General features: G+C 44.1%; 1 protein-coding gene across 1 annotated transcript in view; it reads right to left on the bottom strand.

Annotated features, from left to right (window-relative positions):
* Positions 1 to 26598, bottom strand: part of CPZ (carboxypeptidase Z) — a 51005-nt gene extending 24407 nt beyond the window's left edge. Inside the window, exons 1-6 of the mRNA XM_045017326.1 lie at positions 26426 to 26598; positions 5581 to 5604; positions 4171 to 4545; positions 3344 to 3559; positions 1708 to 1904; positions 857 to 1018 (exon numbers count right to left, since the gene is read on the bottom strand). Coding sequence (XP_044873261.1) covers positions 857 to 1018; positions 1708 to 1904; positions 3344 to 3559; positions 4171 to 4545; positions 5581 to 5604; positions 26426 to 26513 — 1062 coding nt within the window. The 5' untranslated portion in view covers positions 26514 to 26598. The remainder of the gene's footprint in view (positions 1 to 856; positions 1019 to 1707; positions 1905 to 3343; positions 3560 to 4170; positions 4546 to 5580; positions 5605 to 26425) is intronic.
* Between the last annotated feature and the right edge of the window lie 301 nt (positions 26599 to 26899).

Raw genomic sequence — 26899 nt, 5'->3', positions numbered from 1 at the left:
TGTTTCCTCTGTTTGTAGGGGGATAAATTGCAACTGCAGCCACTGGAGCTGGGGGATACTGCCCCCTGCCATATGTACAGCCTTTGGTACACCTGTCCTGTGACGGGGGCTAGGAACTAAAACACTCCTGAGTATCACACTCTTACTATGCAAGCACATGCCTTACTTAACTTGCTGATGATTAACTTCAGGCCCAGTGCTGCTTCTGCTGCTCCCAGTACCGGGGAGGAGAGGTAACAGCTGCTTTCTCACCCACCTTCCAGTACTGCTGCTGGTGGGTCGGAGTGTGAACTAGCAGGCACTGAGATAACAGCTTCAGTTACTTGAGCTGTTTGTTAAAATGTGAGCTTGGTCATTTCCAAGAAATGCTTAGGATACATAACTCCCAATGAAATCACTGCGAGCTTCATGGGACAGGGACCGGCTTGGTGTTCTGTCTGTTTAGCACCAAGTTACAACTGGGGCTGATATGAGCTACCACAATACAAATAATACATTTAATAATAATAATTACTTAATAATCAAGTCAATATGAGTTGTGGGTGCTCAGCACTTGTAAAAATCAGGCCCTCCCAAATGGTTTCTGTTGTACAATAGCGTATAGTTTAATGAAATACTGAAACCTGTGATTTGTGACATTTTTGTTTGCTATTCATTTGAGACTTTTGCCTTTTCTGCCATGACCAGCCATGACTTATCATACAAATCCTATGCACATCCAACTAGTCCTCCTTATAAGAAGAATAGCATTAAGCTAAAACAAGCATCAAGGATAACTTGGTATTGATTTTTTTCAATATTCATAATTATCTGAGCCTTTCTACAATATATTTGATAAGACGTCTGTAATTCATACCTTACCCTCCCAATAGGATTGTGGAATGGGGATGTGGTCTAGGCGTGCCCATCGGAGCCCAGCTCTGTTGTAAACTTCAGATGTCAAGTCAGGGAAGTTTCTGTTAAGATCAAGGTTCTGAGCAGTTTGACGTCCATTAATCCAACTATTGTAACCAGCTCCCTAATTTACAGTAAAGAAAGAAGCTAATTAAACAGATCCAATCCTGCCTGTCTCATAATGTTTGGGGGTTTAAAAATGTTATTTGCTAATGAACAAGTGGAAGTTTTAAATGCCAGAAAAGCACCAGAGATTTGTTAAAAGTGTCCAGAGAGTGGAAATAATATATTTATTTATAGAACACCCTTTATCCCAGAGGACCTCAAAAGCACTTCTGAGCACCACTGATGTGACTCTAAGGTGGAACACAGCAGCTGTTAAACAGGGTTTAAATCAGGGTTCAGCAAGCATAAGAAATATTAATATTTAATTACATCTGATCTTCTAGCTGAGGAAGAAAATATATTAAATGACAAGTTTGTACAAAATAGAAGGATCAGCTTCAATCATCAAAATTGACTCATTGGGCATTTTGCTCAAATATTGATAGGGCAGGCTACTGAATGTGCAAAAAAGACTTTCATCCGTATCAAACCTCCAGTGTACAAGTAGGAACAATGGAAAATCTGGTCCAAATTACCTGTTAGTTTTGTTAATCTGGGCACTACAGAGCAGCTGCCCAGCAAATCAGATGGGAATAAAATCTGTTAGTCCACTATTGTCAAACCCCAAATTCCCCAAACCCCAGATTTTCCTCTCTCTTTTGCAGGGAATTTTATAACATATTCACTTCATTGTAAAAGGTCTTTTACCTCTTCTGCAGCAAGTTCATACCCATCTGGGTTCAGTGAAGGCAGAAGGTGAATTCTAGTGTTGTTTATCAAAGTCTGGATCCTGGGGTTTCCAAGCTGATATTCAGAGCACAAGTATTGTGCAAGGTATATTAACAATTCTTTCCCAAGAACTTCATTTCCATGCATGTTTCCAATATACTTAAATTCTGGCTTCACTGTGGAAAGATGGAGTAATGAGATGATTTGTTGTAATTCTGAGAACAATTGGATGCCTTCCCAAACCAGTGCAACGCAGATAGCTGACAGATGAGTCAGTGAGTTTTATTTACAGTAATAAAACATGCATAACATGCATATTCCTATAAACATCATGTCAATTCCAGATCCATTTGCACCAACTTCGTCAGTTAACAAATTGAATATATTTTTTTATATAATAAAGTGAACTATTTGTTAAGGATTCACAAATGTTATGAGTCAATCACTGTGGTTAATGATGAGAACAGCTAAAACTAACTATAAATAAGAGTATTTTCAGAGGACTGCAAACAAAAATATCTAGGAAAAGAATCATTGGCTAAGACATCAGCTAGACTACACTGTGATGGGATCTATCAGGCCTTCTCTGTCCTCTGCTGGAGGCATGAGCACCCTGACACTCCGCGCCCAAGGAAAAACCTTCTAGACCGGGTGACCAACAAGGCAGTCCTCCAGAGGCCTAGAAGGGCCAAGAGGAAATATTGACCTATCAAGAATCAGTAGGCCCGTTAGGAGGTTTGGCCTGCTTTTCCTTGAGGGCAGAGCTGGGTGAGACTGGGACACAGGAGGAGCACCTAAGTGCTAACCCAGAGCCCAGACCAGGACCTTACTCTAAGCTCAGCAAGTAAGCGCTTGCATTCTGAAGAATTTATTCTTCTTTGTTTAAGGTGACAGACAGCCGAATCCTGAGCTGGGAGTTATTTTTGCCCTCTTTAAAGTCCCATTATGCTGTTCAGAGTGGTGTAATTGCTTGCTAAAGTATCATTTTTATGATAAAACATGTTGAATTATGGTTTTATTTTAAAACATGTTTATTTACTGGTTTGTAGGCTGGTAGAGGGAACATTATATTATTAAGGACAGTGCTACCACTGTTCCTTTAACTGGAGGAGAAGGATGGCCTAGTGGTTAGGCTTCTAACATGGGACTTGGGAGATTCAGATCCCTACTCTGCTACACACTTCCTGTGTGACCTTTGATAACGGATGGCTCTTCAGTCTATCAGAGAAAGGTATAACAAGATTCAATGGCTGGAAGTTGAACTAGATAAATTCAAACTAGAAATAGGGTAAAAATATTGAAGTGGGGGTAATTAACCATTGAATCACCTTACCAAGAGTGGTGGTGAATTCTCCATCACTGGAAATTTTAAAATCAGCATTGGATGTTTTTTTCTAAAAGATGTGTTCTAGTTCAATGACAGCTATTGGATTTGAAGCCAGAATTAATCTAGGGAAGTCCTATGCAGAAGGTCAGACTAAATGATCACAATGGTACTTCTGGCCTTAAAATCCATGAATCTATAGGGAACATGATAGAAGTGCGCCATATCACACCCTAAGAGGATAGCTGTCAGAGTTATGTCTACACTGCAGCTGGGAGCATTATTACTCACTCGGGTCATGATGTCCAGGATTAGTTGAAAACTCAATCACAAAAAGATCTCTCCCTTCAAAGCTACGGCCAATGCTGTAAGTTCTTGCAATGTGGGAGCACCTAGAAGCAGTCTTCTTCAAAATGCTCACCATTTTGGAATACGAATGATGGGTGAACTGAATTAAAGTTGTAGGCACCTCCACAAGTAAATCTTCCTCAGCTATTTCTGGCTCCCCTGCAGAGAAAAATTATAACTGCAACTAAGTGAGGTCAAAAAGTTTGTGCCAGAGTGGGGTTATCAAGTTACAGTGAACAAACACGTGCCCCTCTGTTCATAAAACATACATTTCCAATAATAGAAGTATGGAAATTAGAAATGAACCTGAATCAAAACCTTAGATCTGAACAAGAACCTCCTCCATTTGTTCTTCCGTGTGAGGTATGTTAGTCCAAGTCTCCAAAACCAGCTACTGCACTTGCACAATGACAGATATTTGAAGATGTGCAGCCATATTTGCTGTGAGCTTCACTGACTGAAAACTGGCCTGTAGTACACTGGTAAACTTCAGCCTTCGGCATAGAGACTGGTCCTTTAAATCTATTGGATCAAATTCATCCTTGGTGTAGCTCAACTGACTTCGGTCACCTGCACTATATACCTCTAAACAACAACAAAAAATAACATTCACAAAGGCAATTTAACTTCCATGAGCTAGTTAGTATTGTGTGTTTCCTGTTGTTCTAAAATTTCAGGTAAGACTTTAAGGTATAATACAAAATCTGTAGGTATATTATAGTGATCATGGATAATTTATTATGATGTGCCTGTATAGCTTCAGTTCTTACCTCGTAGCTTTGCCAGTGGATCAAAACAACCTTCTTCTTCACCAGCAAAGAAGCGATCACAGTCTAAGAAGTAGGGCCAAGCCATGTCTATTGTGTCAAATGCAGGAAGGCAATTTTTTCTCAGGTTTTCACAGACGTGCCTGCAGGGCTTTATCATTTTGTCTTTTTCACACTGTGGAGCCAGTATTGAGCAGCTCAGGAGTCTCAGATCAGGATTACATTCTCCCTGAAGCAAGTTGTGTAGCACACTCATGAGAATATATTCGGAGCTGAATTCAACCACTTGTCTGGACTTCTGATCCAGCAAATTAGGATACATTGTTTTGGTGTAGGGAACATCACTACAAGAGCCTAAGGTGATGTCCACGCATTTTGCTACAAGAAACGATAAGATGAACATGTGAAAAATACCTTGCTCATTAACCACACTGAATCCAATACAGCTGTATTGAATAATAGGTTCAATTAATTTACTCTATTTGCTGTTCACAGATTAGCAATAGATTACAATATTCTCAGATATAGTTATTGTTTGAAACTATTTGCCAAATGATTCTTAGTCTGTGAGCTTTTTGTGAATAGTTCACTGCAAGCAGCCAGTATTCAAAATTTCAATTAGATTTTCAATTTTTGTTGGACACATGGTAATATTTCTCTTCTCTGGTTGGCTGAGTCTAACTCTTAAAATCAGATTTCTGGTATTTCAAATTCAAAATTTGAAATAGTTAAATGGACAGATTCTGACCACCACAGTGGGTGCAAGTCTGGATGCCTGCAGACTCCCCTGTCATATGGAATCCCCATGGGGCCAGAATAGGTAGTGTGGCCAGAGAAAACAGTTGAGAGGGACAACTGGTGTAAGTTAGGGTAACCCCAAGACTGCTCTAAATTGCAACAGGGATAAGATCTTGGGCATATCAGCCCCAGCATGGTGGAGCTGAAAAGTTGGCTGACATCTGCCTTCTACCATACATTTGAACTGGAGGATATGGGCTAAAGCAGATTCATTAAAAAAATTCTAGCAAGTAGAAATGTTTTTGCAACATTTAACCAGTTAAAGAAACAAAAGGATAAACTGGTATTTATCACCTATAGTAGAGTTATTGGATATTACGACACTGGGCAACTTGGATATCCAAGTCTGAGTCTTACACTCTGTGCTGAGGTCCTGGGCTGGTATGAGATGATGTCACAGTAGTGGCAGCAAACTCTTACCTTGGGAGAGAAAGAACATCTCCCATTGCTCTCTAGTACCTGACTAGGGCTAATGCATGCAGCAGTATTGCCAGGGTCCAGGGGCAGCTGCATCCAGCTGAAGGAAAGAATAACAAGGAAATAACTAGGAAATACTCAGGGTGCTGAGAGCCCCAGGAGGGGCAGGTGGGGAGAGAACGAGAAGCCACACCATACCTTTTTCTCCTGTTTGGCATTGTCCTGCAAATAAAGAGAAGATAAATAGGGATTAGCATCATGAACAGGAGAAAAGGGCTGCTGCAATACTTGTCTAGTACTGTAGTTCTTGCTGCATCTCAAATGCAGGGCTGGCCTTACCATGAGGCGAACTGAGGCTGCTGCCTCAGGTACCAGATTGTGTGTGTGTGGGGGGGGGCACCACTAGGACCCAGAGTGTAGAAAATTGTGTCTGATGATAGTGCAAATGATTCTCTCTGCTCTAGATGCACAGAGATGGTGGAGTGCTGTGCTGGAGGAAATAAGAGACATAACAGGCAGACAGGAGAAAAGTTGAGACAGAATAACAGAAATCAGCAGGAGCTGCAAGGAGAGAAAGCAGGAGGAGGAGCCTCTTATGTACCTCTCTAGCATCCCCAGGAGCCTGGACTGATTAACACCTGCTTCTCAGGGAGCTTCCTGTTTCCTGCTGCTTCCCTGAACCCACTTGAGGAGAACAGGCAGTCAACTGAAATAGTATGAGCCAGTTAGGCCCTTAAGTTGATATCTTCCCTCACTCAGGCCCTGCTACCAGCTTGCTTATTTGTCCCCTTCAATTGAGTGTTGAGAGCCACTATAGCAGGCACAGAATAGCAGTCATGAGTGAAAGAAGAAAATGCCCCTCTGGGGCAGCATTCAGAAAAAGAAAGAAAGGAAAGGAAGCTTTTCTATCTAAACAGGAAGGAGCTCTCCTGAAATACATAGACACAAATGTTCATGGTGAGCCTTCTGGCCCCAGTAAGGATGTGAGTGGTGAGGAGATGCCTGACTTTCCAGTTACTAAGAGTGCAGGTGACCTGGCAGCTACTGCAGCATCCATATCTCCATCTCAAATGGATGTAACCATGCAGAAGAAGAAGAAAAGTGTAGATCAGAGAAGAGTGTGGTGGAGGCACTAGAAACAGCTGCTGCTGAGTTTAGTTCCTTAAGTCTAGATACAGGACTGTGGATCCACCTGAGCAGTAGTCTGAGGGACTTCCTTGTACTGCATAGGCCACAGCAAGTAAAAAACTTCATGTTCCCCAAAGACAATGAAAATAGAAGTTTCCATCCAACACATTACTGGTATGAAATCCCCAATGGTGACAAAGTGGAGAGGCCTTGGCTTAGGTACTCAAAAACCCAGAATGCTATATGCTATTTTTGTTGCAAATTCTTCCAGTCTAATGTTCCAGACACATTGGGTTCTACAGGAACACAGGACTGGAAAAACCTTCTAGAAATCTGGCATGCCATGAGAAGGCAGCAAATCACCAGAGAGCATTCCATAGGTGGAAAGAGCTTGAGATGAGATTAAGGTTAAAGGCCACCATAGATGATCAGCATCAAGAGAAGATTGCATCAGAGTCTCTTTACTGGCAAAATGTTCTGAAAAGGCTCATTGACATTGTAAGAATGCTTGCTACCCAAAACCTAGCACTGCATGGCACTTCAGATCAGCTGTAAGTGCCAAACAATGGAAATGTCCTTAAAATTGTGGAGCTGATGGCTGAGATTGATGCTGTACTCCAGGAGCATCTAAGAAGAGTCACCACCCAAGAAATGTACACACACCACTATCTTGGGAAAACAATTCAAAATGAGATCATACAGTTACTGGCAACAAAAGTCAAACAGAAGATTGTGGCAGATCTGAAGTCAGCAAGATATTACTCTGTTATTCTGGACTGCACACCTGACATCAGCCATATAGAACAAATGACTTTAATAGAGCTTTTTGTAACAACAACAGAACCTAGTGAAAATGTCCCTGCAATGGTGACTGTCAGAGAGCATTTTCTAGAATTTATTGACATTGATGATACTACAGGAGCTGTTATGACAAATGTGCTTCTTAAAAAGCTGGACGATACAGGAATTGCGATAGCTGACATGAGAAGTCAGGGCTACGATAATGGTGCCAACATGAGAGGAAAGAACAAAGGAGCGCAGACACAGATCCGAGAGTTAAACCCTTGAGCTTTTTTTGTCCCATGCAGTTCTCATTTATTGAACTTGGTGGTCAGTGATGCAGCATCAGCTTCTAGTGAGGCTGCTGAATTTTTTAATATAATTTAAAGCATTTATGTATTTTTCTCTGCATCAACTCATTGATGGCAAATTTTGAAGCAACATCTGGGAACATCCTCTCTGATACTGAAACCACTGAGTGCCACACGATGGGAAAGTCGAGTGGAGGTGATAAAGCCTATCAAACACCAAATTGGGAAGATAGATGATGCCATAGTTGCCATTATGGAGGATAATGCTATGACTGGAACTGTTCATGGGAGAACAGTGGCAGAGGGAAATGGAATCACCAGACTTCAAATTTCTGTGTGACTTAGTGTTGTGGCATGACATACTGTTTGAAATAAATGTTGTAAGCAAGAGACTCCAAGGTGTTGATCTTGATATATCTGGAGCAATGGAACAACTGGACAAAGCAAAGTCATACCTACAGTCTGACCGGTCAGATGAGGGATTTCAAAACGTTCTGAAGAGTGCACAGAAATTGGCAGAGGAACTTCACACTGAAGCTCTTTTCCCACCCATTCAAGAATACAAGAGTCACTGAAGAACAAGACGACATTTTGATTATGCGGCCCAGGATAATCCCATAAGAGACCCCAAACAACAATTCAAAGTTGAATTCTTTAACCAGGTGCTAGATTGTGCAATACAGTCAGTTGAAGAACATTTCATGCAGCTCAAGGAACTGATACCAGTCAGCTTTGTGTTCTTGGGGAACCAGGGCGCAGTATCTAGCCTGTCTGACTCATGAAAGGACACCCCCTGCCCCAGCCTCTACTGGAACCAAAACCGATCATAGAAAAGACTTACAGAGAGCAGTGAAGGGCGGTGGGAGACACACCTAGACCCCTCCTGACAAGGATGACAAGATTAAGACATTCCATTTGCATACCAAATGGAGAGCAGAGACAACTCCCCTAGCCTCATCTGCATGAAAGATGGGACAGGGAGACATCTCAATTTGCATACAGAATGGAGAACAGAAAACCGCACTGAACTCTGGGACCAGAAAAAGCAGGGAAGCACTGCATCATGGGAATCTCTGCTCCAGATGTTAATGAACCTACGTCTGCCCACACCCAGCTCAACAGTTATAAGACCAATTCTAGTAATGAATCCTTGATTGATTTCCAAAATACTGAAGCAGCCTAGTTGCATTGTGAGCTCCCTGGAAGAAAACACCACCCATAGCCAGGATGAAAAAATACAGGGTCTAACTTATAAACCTGGAGAGGCTTCCCCCCCCCCATCCTTTCTCAGAATAATCAAAGTAACAGCAAACAGAAATAAAGATATTTCTTCAGCAAACACACAATTGCAAATGCAGAAATTAATTATAAGACTAATTCACCTTTCTAATACTCACTATACTGAATAGAAGAAAATACTTCAGGAAACTTTGGAGAACTTGAAGAATATGTCTGGCCTCTCTTAAATCCAAAGAGAGAACGGCAATCCAAACAAAGGACACAAACAAAAACTTCCCTCCACAGAGATCTGAAATTATCCTGTCCCTTGATTGGTCCTCTGTCAGGTGTTCATCAGGTTACTGAGCTTGTTAACCCTTTACAGGTAAAAGAGACCTTAACCCTTATCTGTTTATGACAGGAGTAGAACAGGAAGAAGGCAGAATTGAGACCTTTCAAAGTTTTGGCCCAAGCAAGGGGACATGGGGACGTCATTTGAGCTCCCCGCCTCAGGTGCCAAAATGTTGGGGCCAGTCCTGCTCAAATGTTTGAACTCAGAATAAAACATGCCTAGTTAAGAGACTTTTTACAGATGCAAACAAAGATACGTGGCAATCAGTTAGTGGCCTCGAATACCAAAGGGAAACACAATGCAATATTACTGTGGCTTGTAGGGAAGGAAAGGAAAAGTTCCGTGTGATGTCAAAACCTCAGCTCTTCTGTGTCCCACTAACATTCCAGCCAAGAAGAATATGGCCATTATTGTCAGCCGTATCAGTCTAATCCAGTGGTTCTCAAACTGTGGGTTGGGACCTGAAAGTGGGTCATGAACCCATTTTAATGGGGTCGGCAGGGCTGGCTTAGATTTGCTGCGACTTGGGGCCCAAGCGAAAGCCTGAGGGATTCAGGTGGTGGGACTCCCTGGCTCCCTGGCTGGGTTTTGGCTTTGCCCCCCAGGTGGTGGGACTCGGGTGGGCTCAGGCTTCAGTCCCCCCCTCCTGGGATCATATAGTAATTTTTGTTGTCAGAAGGGGGTTACGGTGCAATCTAATCTAATCTAATCTAATCTAATCTAAAGCATTTATATCATGCTCATCACTGTAGTAACTGAGCTCCTAACAAATCTATCCACACCACAATATACAGGCCCACACACGATCTGTGTCCCTTTCTCTCGAAAGCCATTAGACAATTTTTATTTTAAATCTTCCACCACCTCGTCTACCTTCTTATCTGTTCTAATTTTGGCAACTAAGGCAAAATGATGCTACTAAAATAAGACTCCAACTGTTTGTTTTTTTCAGTGCCCCATTGGAAGTAACAATTATGTGCAAGCCTCGTAAACATCCAAGGGTATGTTTCCACTGGCGTGTATTGGGGATCTAGCCATGTAGCTATAGTCAATGGGAGGCTGGCAGCTAGCTCCTCGTGTTTGTTCTTATAAAACCAAATGTATTATGTCTATTAAGAAAAGTGTGAATTACTACTCCCAGCATATTTAAGAGTTATTATCTGAATTCATTCTGTTAATCACTCTCTGGAAACCAAAGCAAAATCATTAACATGAAAACAAAATTAGCGCTGGAATTTGATCTTGACGATGGGTAATTTAATGGGAAATGAGTCTGGTTATGTATCCTGAATTATCATCAATTAACATTACTCTGTAAACCATTTCTGCGGCTCTGTGCTATTATAAATACTTAATTTTTGACACCAGCAATTAGTGGTAACCAATAATCTTGTGGTAACTTTTTGAATATATACTATTCATAGAGACTTTTTGTCCTGGCTTGGTAGATAATGGTAATAACAATAAACAATACTTAGTGCATCTATATAGTGTCTTCCATCAGAGGATTTAAGTGTGCTTTCATTAAGTCAGCCTCACAATCTCCCTGTGAGGTAGGTATTATTAACTCTAGTTACAGATGAAGACCCTAAGTGACACAGAGACCAATTTCCTAGTTTTTGTTTTGAGAGCCTAAAATCTGCCTCTTGCATCCACAATGTTATGACTGGAGATAACTGTAGGTGCATTTTGTAGCATATAAGCTGGAAAGGAACAATCAGGTGGTCAGATATTTCATACTAGGAAATGCACCAGCAATTATTTCTGCCTATATAATCAGAGAACATTTTTCAAAATCAAGCCTTAAGAGCCTCCTCTCTGCACTCACAGTGATTATTAGCAATAGGTCCCTTTGTTTCATGGGTTACCCATTAGGATGGATGAGACAAAAATCATTTCCAGAAAATGATTGTTCCCTGTCCACTCTAGCTGGTCAATCAGGTTCAGCAGCAGTGCAGAGGGAACTGCTACTGACAACCATTGCTGAGTGAAAATAAGGCTTCTGTTACTTGCCCAAGTTCATGTTCTTCATTGGTCTTGGTCCATAATCACAAATCCCCTGTGACAGGGTGTATATGGTCCTTCGTTGCTCCCTGCTGGAGGCCAGGGCTGGCCTTAGTCCAAATGGCACCCCAGACGAGGAGCATCTTCAGCACTCTCCTCCCTCCATTTGTTAAATTTTTGAATATCTTATTTTTATTGCACCTGTAGCCCATTTCATAACTTGGATGCACAATTTGCATGCAGATTTATCCCTGGCATATAAGAAGATAAATTTGCACACTAGGTTCTGTAAATCTGTATTTATTCATGCCATAGATAAGCAAATAAAAAAATTGTTTCTTCTACGCTTATGGAAACTTTTAAATTTTAAGAATAACTGAAATGTACTAACATCAAGAAATTAAACTATGTACCAACATTGGGTGAACCAGTATTAATAGTGTTACAGTAGGTGTTACAGTAGATGATAGGGTTAAAATGTTAACCGTAGTCATTTAGTTCAAAGGGTCACTTTTCTTACCTTTGCCCTCGCGAACTGAAGCACAGCGTCAGAAAGATCCAAAGACTGGCCAATGGCATTTTGAAGCAATAAAATAGCAAGTGATGTCAGTCTCTCGTCAGCCATCACTGATCAATGATATGTTTTAATAAGCTTGAGCTTCGAAAAGCTGTGCTCACTACTCACAATTGTAACCAACAGGGTGAGCAGATTCCTCAAAGCTTTTCACACATTAGGAAAAGTGTCATTCAGCTCTGCATCATGAATGAATTGTAGAACTTGGAATGGAAAGTGCTTCTTGTGTGGCAAAGTGTGATGGATGTTGTCCAATTCAACATAGAGGTCTTTATCATTGACATCCGAACATTCCCCATGGGTCAGCATCTGGTGAAACTCTGTACAATTGTTCAAGAGTATTTTCCAGTCCGCCAGCAGCTTGCTAAGGTCATACGAAACCCCCCCTGGTCTTTTTGTGGTGCTTCCTTTGTCCAAACCTGTCTTTGATGGACACTCAAGCAGTGTCAACACACGAGCAAAAAAACTCTCTCTTGAATTTTTCTTCCGAGCTTCCCATCAACCCATCTTTACTCTTGTAACCAAACTGTCTCTTCAGCTGATGAATACGAGTTTCCTTGAAGAGAGGCTCAACTTCTACATTTTCCACCATTTCTTTGGCAGCAGTGATGACATCTTTTAATCTGTTATTTCTTGTAGGCCACAATGAAATCAAGGCAGCTTCTCATCAAAACAGTAGCAGTCACGATGTCCACTGACTGATTTTGTAATGCCTTGCTTAGAACATTTACTTGGAACAGGATATTGTGCCAACCCAGAATTGAGACCAGAAATTTAAAGTCAGCTATATGGTTTGCCAGGCTTTGCACCTTGTCTCAGATTCCAGCCTTGGCTTTACTTGACCTTGGCTTTACTCTACTGCACCAGCTCCATCAGGGCATTGTAAACATCAGTCACTTGGTACCTCACTGGCCTTACATGGTCAATGTGGCTCTCCCAGCAAGTGTCACTTAGTGGCTTCATGGTCAGATTTGTAACATTGTCTGTGAGCCTCTGCAGACTCAGATAAAAGGTGGTGAAGGGCCTTAGCAGGTCAGTTCCTGACTGGGACCAGAAGGGTGAGGAAAGGTGCTCTACTCTGGCCACAGGTGCTCATCTGGCTACATTCACTATTCCTGGGGGAGAGAGGAATTTAGAATGCTAACCCCAAGGTAATGACCAGAGGTAAAGGGACAAGGTGGGAAGAGACCCTGGGAATGCAGTAGCAACTAATCAAAGGATGCAGTACATGACTGCTGTTCATAGGGTCCCTGAGTTGGGATCCAGAGTAGTGACCAGGCCTGGATTTCCCCACCGGCCACTGGGAAAGTGGCCTATGCCCCAAGAAAGAGAACATAAGAACGTCCATACTGGTCCATCTAGCCCAGTATCCTGTCTTCCGACGGTGGCCAATGCCAGGTGCCCCAAAGGGAATGAATAGAATAGGTAATCATCAAGTAATCCATTCCTTGTTGCTCATTCTCAGGTTCTGGCAAACAGAGGCTGGGGACACCATACCTGCCCATCCTAGCTAATAGCCATTGATGGACCTATCCTCCGTGAATTTATCTAGTTCTTTTTGAACCCTGTTATAGTTTTGGCCTTCACAACATCCTCTGGGAAGGAGTTCCACAGGTTGACTGTGCATTGTGTGAAAAAATACTTCCTTTTGTTTGTTTTAAACCTTCTGCCTATTAATTTCATTTGGTGACCCCTAGTTCTTGTGTTATGAGAAGGAGTAAATAACACTTCCTTATTGACTTTCTCCACACCAGTCTTGATTTTATAGCCCTCTATCATATCCCCCCTTGGTCGTCTCTTTTCCAAGATGAAAAATCCCAGTCTTATCAATCTCTCCTCATATGGCAGCCGTTCCATACCCCAGATAATTTTTGTTGCCCTTTTCTGATCCTTAATCTCGGCCAACAGGTACTGGGGGTTGCAGAGGGCAGCCCAGGGGTAGGCAAAGGCAGCAGGTCCAAACCCAACCTTGCCAGTGATGAGTAGGCTGATACTGCAGTCTGCCCCAGGGCACACGGTGAATGCTGCAGAAACATTGCTCCCTTTCACGTCATTGATCCCCAATTTTAGACCCTTCCTCAAACAGAACTGGATGGATACAAAGAACCGTTTGTCTTCCAGATCCAGTGGACCCTGTATGTGTTGTGTTTGTTGTTATCCCTGGCTTCTCTCCAGGAGGTGCAATATAATTTGGGACAGGATATCTTCTATTTAAAAATATGGATAAAACCCCACTTTTGAAGAGCTGGTTGGAGCTGCCTGAGTGCTTTCTACGATATACTCTTCTGCTTTCAATTTGCAAAGGCAAATTTTGAAAATCTAGAATGCAGCATATACACATTCTAGCACCAAGCTTAAATCAGATGATTCAGTGGTGAAAGATGCAGGCTGCTAGGATTAACCCTCTCCCAGCCAATGTGACTCTATAGATATTTCCAGTATCATGGTTTAGTGTATAGTGGATTTTAATGCAGTCAATAGTGAAGCCAAGGGGATCTTGTGTGAAGAAGGGTTGCAGGTTCAGTCCCAGAGTTGTTAATGAATCTAGACCCACAGAAGAACCTCAGCGGGATAATGTAACGGTGTCATTATGGTTTATAGAATGAGCCAGATTAGCTCATTTGTGTTGTCATGACTGACACATCCACTTCTTGGGTCACTGAGTTTCTTTGTGAGTATGAGAAGAAAACCCTGAGCTTCTGTTGTTGGAAATATTCATTCCTTTTCTAGAAGGGTTTCTAGACAAAACATCTGCTTTTCAGAATATACACAAAGCATTTCAAATTCCATGGATATTAGCTTTGGTTTTGTTATGTTTTTGCCAGACTATCTCATTAACCAACTCAGTTTTCACAATGAATGTTTTCCTTGAAACATTATGTAGACAAAAGCTGCTATTAAGCAATAATACACAACAAAACAAATACTGTTGAGTAATTCTGCTTTGCAAAGGAAAGCACAGAACAGCAGCTGGAAACAATAAGTGGAAGGCTGCCTAGCTGCTCTACATGGCCACTGATAATAATAGGGGGAACTGAAGAGACAGGAGCCACTTTCAGGGACCAGAGCCACCAGTGAGAATGGAAGTGACAAATACCAAAGGGAGAGGAATTTCCAAGAGACAAGGGAATGAGGCAGCAGGGCATTATGTCCCGGGAGAAAAGGATTAGGTGGCCAAGCAGTGTGTCCAGGGCAGAAGGCAACCAAATGGCAAGACAGCATGTGCAGGGATAGAGAAGGAGAAAAACACAAAAAGCAGATAAATATTTCCTGGAAAATAGGGCGAGTGAGGAACAGAGTGGAGTGGGTATCACAGGGAAGTGGTGTGATTGCAAATAAGAAGGGGTAGGCAAGATCGTGAATGGCAGGCGTGAAATCCATGAGAGAATGTCCTCTCAAGACCTGGTAGCCATGGTATGAAGAAGTTTGAGAACCTGAGATATAGATTAATGCCTAATCTCCCTTTGCTTTGAAAAATAATTCATAGCAGTATGAGAGCAAGAAGTAATTATCTCTCCTCTAAACCATACGCATTTGGAAGTTTTCCCCACATTATCCCTTATTTTATTACCACTCATTTTAGGACCCTCCGGAAGCCTAGAAGATCAAAGACCAAAGATATTGTGGGTTGGAGACATGGCCATAGTCTCTGTCCTCCTTGAGGCCGAAGCAATCACCCACCCCATTGCTTAACAGTGTTGCAGTTACTCTTTCCCTCAAACCACCAGAGGCATTTGCCTCTCTCCTCTTCAGTCTGAATGCCTCCAGAAACAGGTCCCTGGGTGCTATCCTCCATGTCTGACTGGTTCTCAAAGTCACTCTATGAGGAGCTCTTCCAGCTGAATCTTTTAAACAGAAAACAACAGCGAAATAAATGCATTTTGGCCTCACATAAGGTGCTTTTGAAATCTGTGCTTGGGCAACTACCAGTTTAAAAACAGGGACTGCCAGATTGGCTGGAGCTTTTGACAATGACGCATGTGGCCAGGCTGCTTTTTAACGTGCATTTTCCATGAACAATGCTAAATTTGAGGCCTGCAGATCCTTTCTTTTAATGCTTCTTTCATAAGGGAAAGTTAAATCAGCTCAGCTGCAGGTGTAACCGATTAAAATAACAGGTGAGATGGGGTCAGGGAGCATTCAAAACCCCAACAATTTAGAAAGGGATCTAAATAACATGGTGTTACTGAAGAGGAGGCACAGTTTTGTGGCTCAGGCATCAGACTAGGACTCAGGAGATGTGAACTGAGTCCTTGGCTCTGCCACTGTCTTACTGTGTGACCTTGGGCAAATCACTTAACCTTTTTGTGCCTTATTTCTTCAACTTGTGTTCCTTTCTCTGAGCCTTTAGCCTGAACCTCTCTAAGGTTTTCAGGGCAGGAGCTGTGTGTACAGTGACTGGCATAATGGGGTGTTCTCCATCTTCCACCAACTGCATGGAACCACCCCAAGTCCCACCTTGGAGGCATGAGTTTGTAGTATGAATTCTTTGATAAAATCCAGGCTCAGCAGCACCAGTTTGCTGCAGAAGATGCGCCTGAGTGTGCCAAATGCATCTAAGTAGCTTGAAGTCAAGTGGACCTTTCGGGGCAGCCTTATCCTTCAGGGGGTCCATGGGGGGGCATGATACAGTGGGAAACCCAGGGAGAGACCACATATAGTATCTTGTTAGCCCCAGGAATGACTTCACCTGCCTTTTGGTAGTAGGGAACTGGGCACTCTTATAAGGCTGTTCCCTTGCTGGCTAAGGGTCAGATTCGTCCATTCCCCAGGGCACATCCTAAGTATTTTGTTTCAGCACAGCCCACCTTACACTTTGCAGAGCTAGCTGTTAGGCCTGCCTCCCTTTGAGACGGCAGGACAGTGGCAGTCCACTTGAGATGATGTTCCCTGGTGCTACAATAGACAACAGTGTAATTGAGATAGGCCTCAGAGTACTGCCAGTGGGGCTGCAGTACCCTATCCATTAACCACTGGAAGTGGCGGGAGCCCCCATAGAGTCCAAATGGGAGCGTTCAAAACTGAGAGAGGCTAAAAAGGGTGGCGAAGGCTGTATCATCTTTAGACTCTGGTGCCAGTAGCCTTTCATGGTTATTACGCAGGCCCTACCCAGCCTTTCCAGCATCTCATATATTCTGGGCATGGTATATGTTCTGAACCTCGACACGACATTACCCTCTCTAAGATCAATACAAAAGTGCACACACTTGTCAGGTTTGGCTACTAAATCAATGGGGCCACCCCATTCACTTGGTGACTCCTTGACTACCCCTAGCTCTAACATATTTTCTAGCTCCCTTTTCACCATCTCTCACACTCAGATCCGGAATTTTCCTTTCTGCACCTAACATCTGGAATAATTTGTGTATGGTGCTCAATGAGGTGCGTCCGCCCAAGCTTGATGGTGAAGATGTCATAAAAGCTATGGACTAGCTTGCGGGCTTGCTCTCTCTACAGGATGGTGAGTTTGTCTCCCAGAGTTACAGCAGGACAGAACCCCACCTCTGGTATTTGAGGGCCTTAGTCTAGTTCCTGTGGACTGGGTGGATAAACATTGCCTTTCAGCAATTCCAGGGCTTCGGTAAGTTCACATGGTCCATCTGGATGCCCTGTCTCTTTCCAGCTAACCAAATCTCATAATCTTTCCCCACCCAGCACTATCTCAAAGGGCCCCTGCCATTTAGCCAGTAATTTACTCTCGGCGCTAGGTAGCAATACCAGAGCTTTGTCCCTAGACTGATAAACCCTCTGCCTTGCAATGCTATTGTAAAACTGCTCCTGTGTGTGCTTCACAGCCTGTACATTTCTGCTTGGCAAAGGCCCTCATTAACTACAATCTCAGAAGATTCAGGACACATTGGACTGCATTCGCAGCTTTGGTCTCCTTGATCTTGCCAGGCTCCCTGCACAAGGAACAGAATTCCATGGGGTCACCTTCCATATAGCAACTCAAAAGAAAAGAACCCCGTGGAAAACGTGGGCACCTCTCTGACAACAAACAGGAGCTGTGGCAGCAGTCTGTCCTCGTTGTGGGATTCAGCTGTGATGAACTCGCACATTATTCCCTTTAGGGCCGGTTACAACACTCCACTAACCCACCTGTTTGGGGCTGGCAGATCGAGGTTCTTATGGACTTTAAGTTGGGAGCAAACTTCATTCAGTAGCCTTAACATGAAGGTGGTGCCTTAATCAGTCAGCAGCACCCAGGGGATGCCTACCCGAGAAAACACCTTTAGCAACTCATCTGCAACCATCTGAGCTGACACTGACTGCAGGGGAATGGCTTTAGGGTACCAGGTGGTGTAGTTCAAGGTAAATAAAATATAGTGGCACCCCCTGGCCATAGGCTCCAGGGGCCAGACGAAATCTACCTCAGTGCAGACAAATGATATATCTACCAGGGAAAGAAGAACCAAGGGGCCCCTTTAAATAGATTGGGGACTCACCAGCTGGCACAAGAAGTGCAATAGTTCTTAATCTCTTGACATATCTCTAGCCAAAATATATTAGCCAATACTCGTTTCTGGTTTGGTTTGTTTTTTCACGCCTAAGTGACCAAACCAAGGTATTTTGTGGGCCAGCCTGAGGAGCTGGGAACCAGCAGTTGTGACTGGCATATCCCAGTTTGGACTCTTTGACCACCTGAATCAGAATATCTCCCTCTAGTTCAAAGTGAGGGTACTGTACATCCTATACCTCATCCACTAGGGTCCTGTTCACCCTGGCTAGATGCCCATACAAACGGCTACACTCCAGCATTTGTTCTTGCACAAAATCACTGGAGTTGGTGAGAGACTAATTATCCATCAACAGGGTCACCAAAGGTAATAACCCTTGTGTGGATCTATCAGGGGTGTCCGAATTACTCTGGGTCACTGTGCCCTTCTAGATTTGTTGCACTGGATCAGGGTCTGTAGGGCCCCTGGGACCTTGAGTTGCCCTAGCCTGTGGTATCTGGGAGTCTGACCTCTGCAGGGTTACCCACAGGGGATTCGAACCACAGTGGGTGACAATGGATTTATGGGCCCACCTCCTCAGATCTTATGTGGTAGCAGAATTCACTTCTGGGCAAGATTCTCCTTATGGGTTTTCTACATTAGGGTATTAGGTCAGGATCAGCAAAGAGGAAGCTCTTCCCAAGCGGTACATCAGCCTCCTCCTGTGGGATGGGATCCAGGCAGCATTGGTTTGCCTCCTGTAGCAGGCCCATTACCGGTCCCCAGGCCTGACCCAGAACCACTGGATATGACAGTTCTTTTGCCCCAGCCACTACTAACTTCACCACTCTCCTGTTTATGGATAGCTTAAGTTGGATAGTGGGGTTGGGCTGGAAATCCCCATAAATACAACCTATCAGCAACACCCCCCAACACCCAATCCTTGGGAAATTGAGTCCCAATAGCTGCTCATGGAAAAATGTCTGGCCAGATCTGGAGTCAACCGATCCCATTGACTGTAATGGGGATAACTTGAGCACTGAGCTCCCTGAGGAGCGCTGAGGTCTTGGAGAAGCCGGCTATGACATCATCACATTCCATAATGGTGCAGGAGCTGTAGCCATGGCCCTCCCGCCCACAGCTGAAGCAGATCTGGGCTCCTTCCTGTCCCTAGGGTTTTACCAGTACCCCTCTGGTCGGTATTGGCTGTCAGCCAGGAAGCAGCTTCTGCAGCTCCTGTCTGCTCCCTTTCTCTCATGGGCCCCTTTAATCCTCACCCAACTTACCCTTTGGGGACCATTGCCCCAAAGGAGGAGGAGTCTCCAGTGAGGGGCTGTCCCAGCCCATGGAACAGCCTTCCCATGAGCCTCTAAAATCCCTGCATTGTCTCCTCTTTCATGACACCAACACCTTGCACGGGGAAGCCAGTGGACCCACTTCTCCTGATTCAGGTCAGGCAGGTGACCCACAATCTAGTTCAGCCCCCAAAAGTTCTCAACCAAACACACTGCGGTCTCCAGTTTGTCTGCCCCATTCCAGTAAATTCACTCCCAGGGTCCCAGTGGCATGATATGACAGAACTGTTTGCGAACCAACTGCTCGATGATTTCCCTGGGGAACTCAGATTCTGGCCTTAGCCACCAGCAGCAAAAGTCTAGGAGAAATTGTGCTGCAGCCCAGAGTGAAGGCTTCAGCCTGGTACTGTTGGTGGTAACCCTCTACAATGAGACCCAGCTGGTTCAAAATAGCAGCCTAAGGGCTCTGTAATCCCTGACCATTGTGCAGTCTTAGGCCCTATATGCTGCCTGACCATCCTGTCAGACAGGGGGCCAGCTGGAGGGGCCATTGCCCCTGGGCCATTGCCAGGGCCAGCTACTAAAATGTCTCCAATCATCTTCCTGATCATCTTCCAGTCCCATTTTGGTCAGGGCCCCTTCCGCACTCTGGTCTATAGGGACAATGTATCTACCCCTGATCCTTGGACTCCAGGGGATCCCTGGTTCACAAGACAGAGGAGGATTTGTAAAAAAAAATTGTGTCAAACTAATCTGATAGCTTTCTTTGATAGGATAACGAGTCTTGTGGATAAGGGATAAGCAGTGGATGTGGTATACCTAGACCTTAGTAAGGCATTTGATATGGTCTCGCATGATATTCTTATCAATAAACTAGGCAAATACAACTTAGATGGGGCTACTATAATGTGGGTGCATAACTGGATGGATAACCGTACTCAGAGAGTAGTTACTAATGGTTCCCAATCCTGCTTGAAAGGTATAATGAGTGGGGTTCCGCAGGGGTCTGTTTTGGGACCGGCTCTGTTCAATATTTTCATCAACAGCTTAGATATTGGCATAGAAAGTACGCTTATTAAGTCTGCAGATGATACCAAACTGAGAGGGATTGCAACTGCTTTGGAGGATAGGGTCAAAATTCAAAATGATCTGGACAAATTGGAGAAATGGTCTGAGGTAAACAGGATGAAGTTTAATAAAGACAAATGCAAAGTGCTCCACTTAGGAAGGAAAAATCAGTTTCTCACACACAGAATGGGAACAGACTGTCTAGGAAGAAGTACGGCAGAAAGGGATCTAGGGGTTATAGTGGACCACAAGCTAAATATGAGTCAACAGTGTGATGCTGTTGCAAAAAAAGCAAACGTGATTCTGGGATGCATTAACAGGTGTGTTGTGAGCAAGACACGAGAAGTTATTCTTCCGCTCTACTCTGCACTGGTCAGGAGTATTGTGTCCAGTTCTGGGCACCGCATTTCAAGAAAGATGTGGAGAAATTGGAGAGGGTCCAGAGAAGAGCCACAAGAATGATTAAAGGTCTAGAGAACATGAGCTATGAAGGAAGGCTGAAAGAATTGGGTTTGTTTAGTTTGGAAAAGAGAAGACTGAGAGGGGACATGATAGCAGTTTTCAGGTATCTAAAAGGGTGTCATAAGGAGGTGGGAGAAAACTTGTTCACCTTAGCCTCTAAGGATAGAACAAGAAGCAATGGGCTTAAACTGCAGCAAGGGAGGTTTAGGTTGGACATTAGGAAAAAGTTCTTAACTATCAGAGTGGTTAAACACTGGAATAAACTGCCTAGGGAGGTTGTGGAATCTCCATCTCTGGAGATATTTAAGAGTAGGTTAGATAAATGTCTATCAGGGATGGTCTAGACAGTATTTGGTCCTGCCATGAGGGCAGGGGACTGGACTCAATGACCTCACAAAGTCCCTTCCAGTCCTAAAGTCTATGAATCTATGAATCTGCTGCAGTTGGTCCATAAATCACTGGAACTGGAGTTGCTGCTGCTGCTTCACAAGCCATTGGAGATGGGATTCCTTTTCCATCTTGGCAGTACTGGTGTTCAGTTTCAGGCCAGATCAGCTGCCCATGTTCTCTACCATATGAGATCTGGTGTCATTTTCCCAGCCCAAATAAACAGTCAGATGGCCAATCAGCCAGTCCTGGTCCTTTCCCCTCAAGAACCCATTTATGGGAACTTACAGAAAGTTCAGATCAGCACAATAGTAGCAAACCAAGGCAACAGCGACATTCACCTTTGGGCAGTCCCCACAGCTCTACAAACCTGAGGGCACCAGTGCAGCTCTTACCCAGCTATTTTTCCCCATTGCTTTCTCCCAGGCAGCCCTTTAATCTGTTTCACCTAATAGATCAGGGTTAACTGGCTGCTGCCCGAACCCTATAGGAGCTGGGCTAAGGAGTGCCCTTGTACATGGTCACAAGGCGTAATTCAAAAATCCATGACCCAACTTTGTATAAACATTCAGAGGAAAACGTCGTCACTGGACTGAAATCATACTTGAAAAATTTCAGCAGAAAAGGATCTGTTCGGAAATTAAGATTTCCCAGCAGGCAACTTCCCCATATAGTTAGTAGTTTCTATTCCTGCTTTCCTTGTTAAATGTAAACCATAATATATTACTATTTATATTATTTAATCTATACCAGTGGTCCCCAACGCGGTGCCCATGGGTGCCAGGGCGCCTGCTGGGGCATTTATGTGTGCCCGCCTAGTGCCCAGCCGGGGAGAGAAGCCTCAGCCCCACGTCTGCCGGGGACAGAGAACTCAGGCTGCGGGCATGATGTTCTCTGTTCTCGGCAGGCATGGGCCTGCCTTGTGCCCAGCAGAGGAGAGAAGCTGCGGCTTCGTGCCTGCCGGGGACAGAGAACTCCGGGGCTGCAGGCTGCGGGTGCTGGTGTTCTCGGTCCCCGGCAGGCGCGGGGTCGTGGTTTAAGCCAGAGAGAAGCTGCGGCTCCGCGCCTGCCGGGGACAGAGAACTCCGGGGCTGCAGGCTGCGGGTGCTGGTGTTCTCGGTCCCCGGCAGGCGCGGGGTCGTGGTTTAAGCCAGAGAGAAGCTGTGGCTCCGCGCCTGCCGGGGACAGAGAACTCCGGGGCTGCAGGCTGCGGGTGCTGGTGTTCTCGGTCCCTGGCAGGCGCGGGGTTGTGGTTTAAGCCAGAGAGAAGCTGTGGCTCCGCGCCTGCCGGGGACAGAGAACTCTGGGGCTGCAGGCTGCGGGTGCTGGTGTTCTCGGTCCCTGGCAGGCGCGGGGTCGTGGTTTAAGCCAGAGAGAAGCTGCGGCTCCGTGCCTGCCGGGGACAGAGAACTCCGGGGCTGCAGGCTGCTGGCACCAGTGTTCTCTGTCCCTGGCAGGCACGGGGCCCACCTAGTGCCCAGCAGAGGAGAGAAGCCGGGGCCCCGCGCCTGCTGGGGACAGAGTACTCTGGGGCTGCGGGCACCGGTGTTCTCTGTCCTCGTGGCTTCTCTCATCTCTCTGGATTCATATATTCTGTAATATTAAATATGATGTTTTTCGTATTATTTAATGTAAAAATACAAAATAAGCCTTGAAAAATTGTTGGCGCCCGCCACACTCTTCTGAAAACATGAATGTGCTACTGGCCACAAAAAGGTTGGGGACCACTGATCTATACCATATATTGCATGGGATGTCCACTCTGGCTGGGTTAATATTGATGTAGAATTATTGGGCCAAATTCTCCTCTGAGTTACAGTGGTATAAATCCAGCATAACTCAAATGAATCAATGAAACACTCCAAATTTGAACATGTGTAACCAAGACCATTAACTTAAGCATGTTTGAGTTCATAACTTTAGCATTAGCATTTGTTTTCGCATGTTTTCATCTGTGTGTGTGTAGATATAGACATCAAGGGAAAAGTAGTTTTAGAAATACCTAAGGCAGATAAATCACTATTCATGTGTACTATACGTACATTCATTCACACACACAGATAGGGCCTTTTCCAAAGCCTATGGAAGGCAATGATTTTTTGGGCTTTGGATTAGGTCCATAGAGAATAATATGTTTTGAAAACATTTTTATAGAGATAAAATATAATTCCAAAAATATTTGGTTTTACCTGCCTTCTCTGCGCTGGAAAGGGTCATCGGAGTGGTGGGGACTGTTTTTGATATCAGGGGCAAAGTCAAATTGGCCCTGGCTGTCCAAGTTTATTATTTAACTAAGCTTTCTGAAGTGTGAATGTGAATGTTCTGGCACAGCTGGACAAGGTTATCTGTAGGATGTGTCTGGCATATTGTTAATAGTGAGATACCTGAATATAGATTTGTGGGGGAGGTTTTCACTGAAAGTCAGTGGGATCTGGATGGCTAAATCTCCTTTGGGAATCTCCTGCTTAGGTGCCTAACAACTTTAGGTATTTTATATCACAAATAGTGATAACAATATCTAACACAATTCTGCCCTTTAACCACTAGGTGGCACCAGAGACAGCTGCGAAGATAGCAGTTACCGGTACATTTTCTTCAAATACACATACACAAAGACTCCTTCCTATCCACCTAAATATTGTATATATTCTCAGAAGTAGCACTAGATATTTGGATGAGCAAAGTTTTTGCTCTAGGCAAATTGCAAAATGTATGCCTCTCACAGCTCAGCTGCACTCATAAATAACCATTTAGGACAGGCTTTTCAGAAACGGTCAGCATTGCCCTAACTCTGTTCCCACTGAAGCTGTTAAAGCTCCCATTTACTTCATTGGGAGCAGAGTTAGGACAATGCTGAGAACTTTTGAATACCCCATTCTTAGTAAGCATATTATCTTCATTAATTTGCCCCCTAAAGCTTTATTGCCTATAGTGTCTCAATAGCAGAGCTGGCTCAATCTCCGAGGAAATCATCCGCCTTTAGTATTTTAAGCTATGTGGATTGCAGACGGCCTCTGTTTTGTTTTTATTTTTGCTGACACTAATGATAAAGTGATGTATTCCAGTTACAAGTGAAATATACCATTTAGCTAGGGCGTTATCCACGACCCTCCAGGAAACAGGCTGTGTGCCAGAATGGAATCTCTTCCTCTCAACTCCCTGTCTTGTTCTTGGTCTAGTTTAGTCCCAATTTACAGATGGGGAAATGGAGGCACAGAAACTTGTCCAAGGTCACAAAAAAGATCAGGGGCAGAGCCAGGGATGGAATCCAGGTCTCTAGAATTCCAGGCTAATGCTCTACTCCTTTGCCAGTGGCAGATGCAACTCCCTCACACGCCCCTCCACAGGGAACTAAAATCATCTTACTTTGGACCCATTGGCCAGTTCCTTTTCCGTCTCTACCACCCATCTGCATTGCCCTATTCAGGGCTGGTGCATAGCCTAGATCACCACATGCAGGGTGTGCATAATCTGTGAGCCTGACCACCACTACCTTCCCCTTCTACTCAGAAAGATGGCAGTTCTGCTGCAGTGAAGGCGTTTTGCAGGCCCGTGCGGCCAGTTGAATTTTATGTGTCATGCTTGCCCACACTGAAGTCAATGGCAAAACTCCAAGTGACTTTAATTGGAGCATAATCAGATCCTACAAAGCAACTGTATACTGTACCTATATAGACTCTTCCCATAACTAGCTCTGAATATTCTGTGATACTTATCTTTGAGCAACATGAGACAAAAATAAACCCCTTCAGTCTATGGTAGACCTCACTTTGAGGTTTGTGAAAGCTGCACTGACAGATTGTATGCAGCATCGCCCATTAATTGTAGTGTCTGCCATTTCAGCCTCAGAATAGAATCTATGGGTTATATTTAAAAACTCAAATTGTAGCTGAACTTCTGTGGGAACATTTAGGTCAATTTCAGGTTAACTTCCTTCCTCCTCTGACAAATTCCCAGTTATAAAACAAAATATAATGTCTTTTATAAACCATTTTAAATTGAAATCTACCAGATGTAATTTCCACTCCCTTACCTTTGGGTTTTCTTTGGTGTAACTCTTGGTTCCACTAGAATTACGCTGTATTTATGCCCATGTACATGAAATCAGAATTAAGCTAATTTTAAAATAAATGAATAAAACACTGTATACATTTTTTTAAAGGCTACTAAAGTTTTTCAGCACTGATCAGTTTTAAGTGTAACTTTAGTTTCTGAAATAAAAGGTTTCATTTCATTTTAACCAAGTGCTCCTCTATAAATCTAGCTTTTATTTCAGCGTGTGTAAAAGTGTCTATCAAATCAATCTATCCAAACTTTGTATAAGTTATAACATGCTAAAATCTACAGCTATCCAGCACACTTAGCTCCTCATACAATTCATTTGGACTAAATCAAAGTTCCTTTGGACTTAATAAGTAACCAAAAAGTAAATGTGAGAAGATTTTCATAAGCACAAAAACACACACCAGATCGAAAGTTCATCTTCCAACAATCTGAGGCTCACTTTCCTAGAAAGAAAGGCCAGAGTCAGAGAGAATCTTCTGTGTTCCTCAAAGCAGGAATTAGAGGGTCCTATTCTCAGGACTATCCCAATATTGAGGGCTTTGTCTTATATAAGCAATTATACCCCCCTCCCGGAAAAAACGTGTCCCAATTTTTCACATTTGTTATCCAGTCACTGTAGTTCTATCAATTGTAACTTTGTAAGGACTTCAACAAAGAGACACAGCCACACATGCTCTATGAAATGCTGAGGGGAAAACATTTTACATCCACCAACATCAGATACTTGGTTCGCTATTACAAAGCAACACAGTTGGCTTCCTTCTCACTCATGCTAAGAACATAAACACGTTACTAGCATTGGCCGTTTGCGTGTCTTTCCAAAGAGCAATCCGATCCCCACATGGGGGGGGGTGTTCATTTCTCCCCCTCCCTCAGCCTGAAGTTTGCTCCCTGCCTGTTTACCTCCAGAAGCAGGGCTGAGGGGAAGGAATGAAGGGGTGCTTGTTAGTTTTTAGCCTTACCTAAGGTTTCCTGGCCGGGTTCACAGCGTGGGGCAGGCTCAGTGACCCTAACCAGGGCTCCAAGGAGCAGCAGGAGCTTCAGGAGCATGCTGGAGCTCCTTTATGTGCAGGCAGAATAGTGATGTGGCACTAGCTGCTGGAGGAGTTTCTCCACTTTGAGCCTCCACGCCGCGCGCGCGCTCGCTCGCTCTTTCCAAGCTGCAAAGGAAATTAGTGCAATGCAAGTGCATGCCCACGTCTTACAGGATATACGGCCCAGGCATCATATTACAGTTGGCCTTAGTGTGTTTTGAAAGCAAAGGGTTTGAAGCCAGGAGGGAGAGGCCCCTCCCCCCTGGCAGGCTGGCGTTTGATTTTGTTAAAAGCTTCAGGGGGGTCTCACAAGAATCCAGCCGCCTGCTCCTTGAGTGAGGGCCCCTCCAGCGTGTTGGCTCATTGTGCAGCAGAGCTCCCCAGGGAACTGAGAACTTCCCT

This window comes from Mauremys mutica, chromosome 5, assembly GCF_020497125.1.
Source record: "Mauremys mutica isolate MM-2020 ecotype Southern chromosome 5, ASM2049712v1, whole genome shotgun sequence".
In the NCBI taxonomy this organism is placed as follows: Eukaryota; Metazoa; Chordata; order Testudines; family Geoemydidae; genus Mauremys; species Mauremys mutica.
The sequence above is the reverse complement of the archived record's forward strand: the minus strand, read 5'-3'. Positions and strand labels throughout refer to the sequence as shown.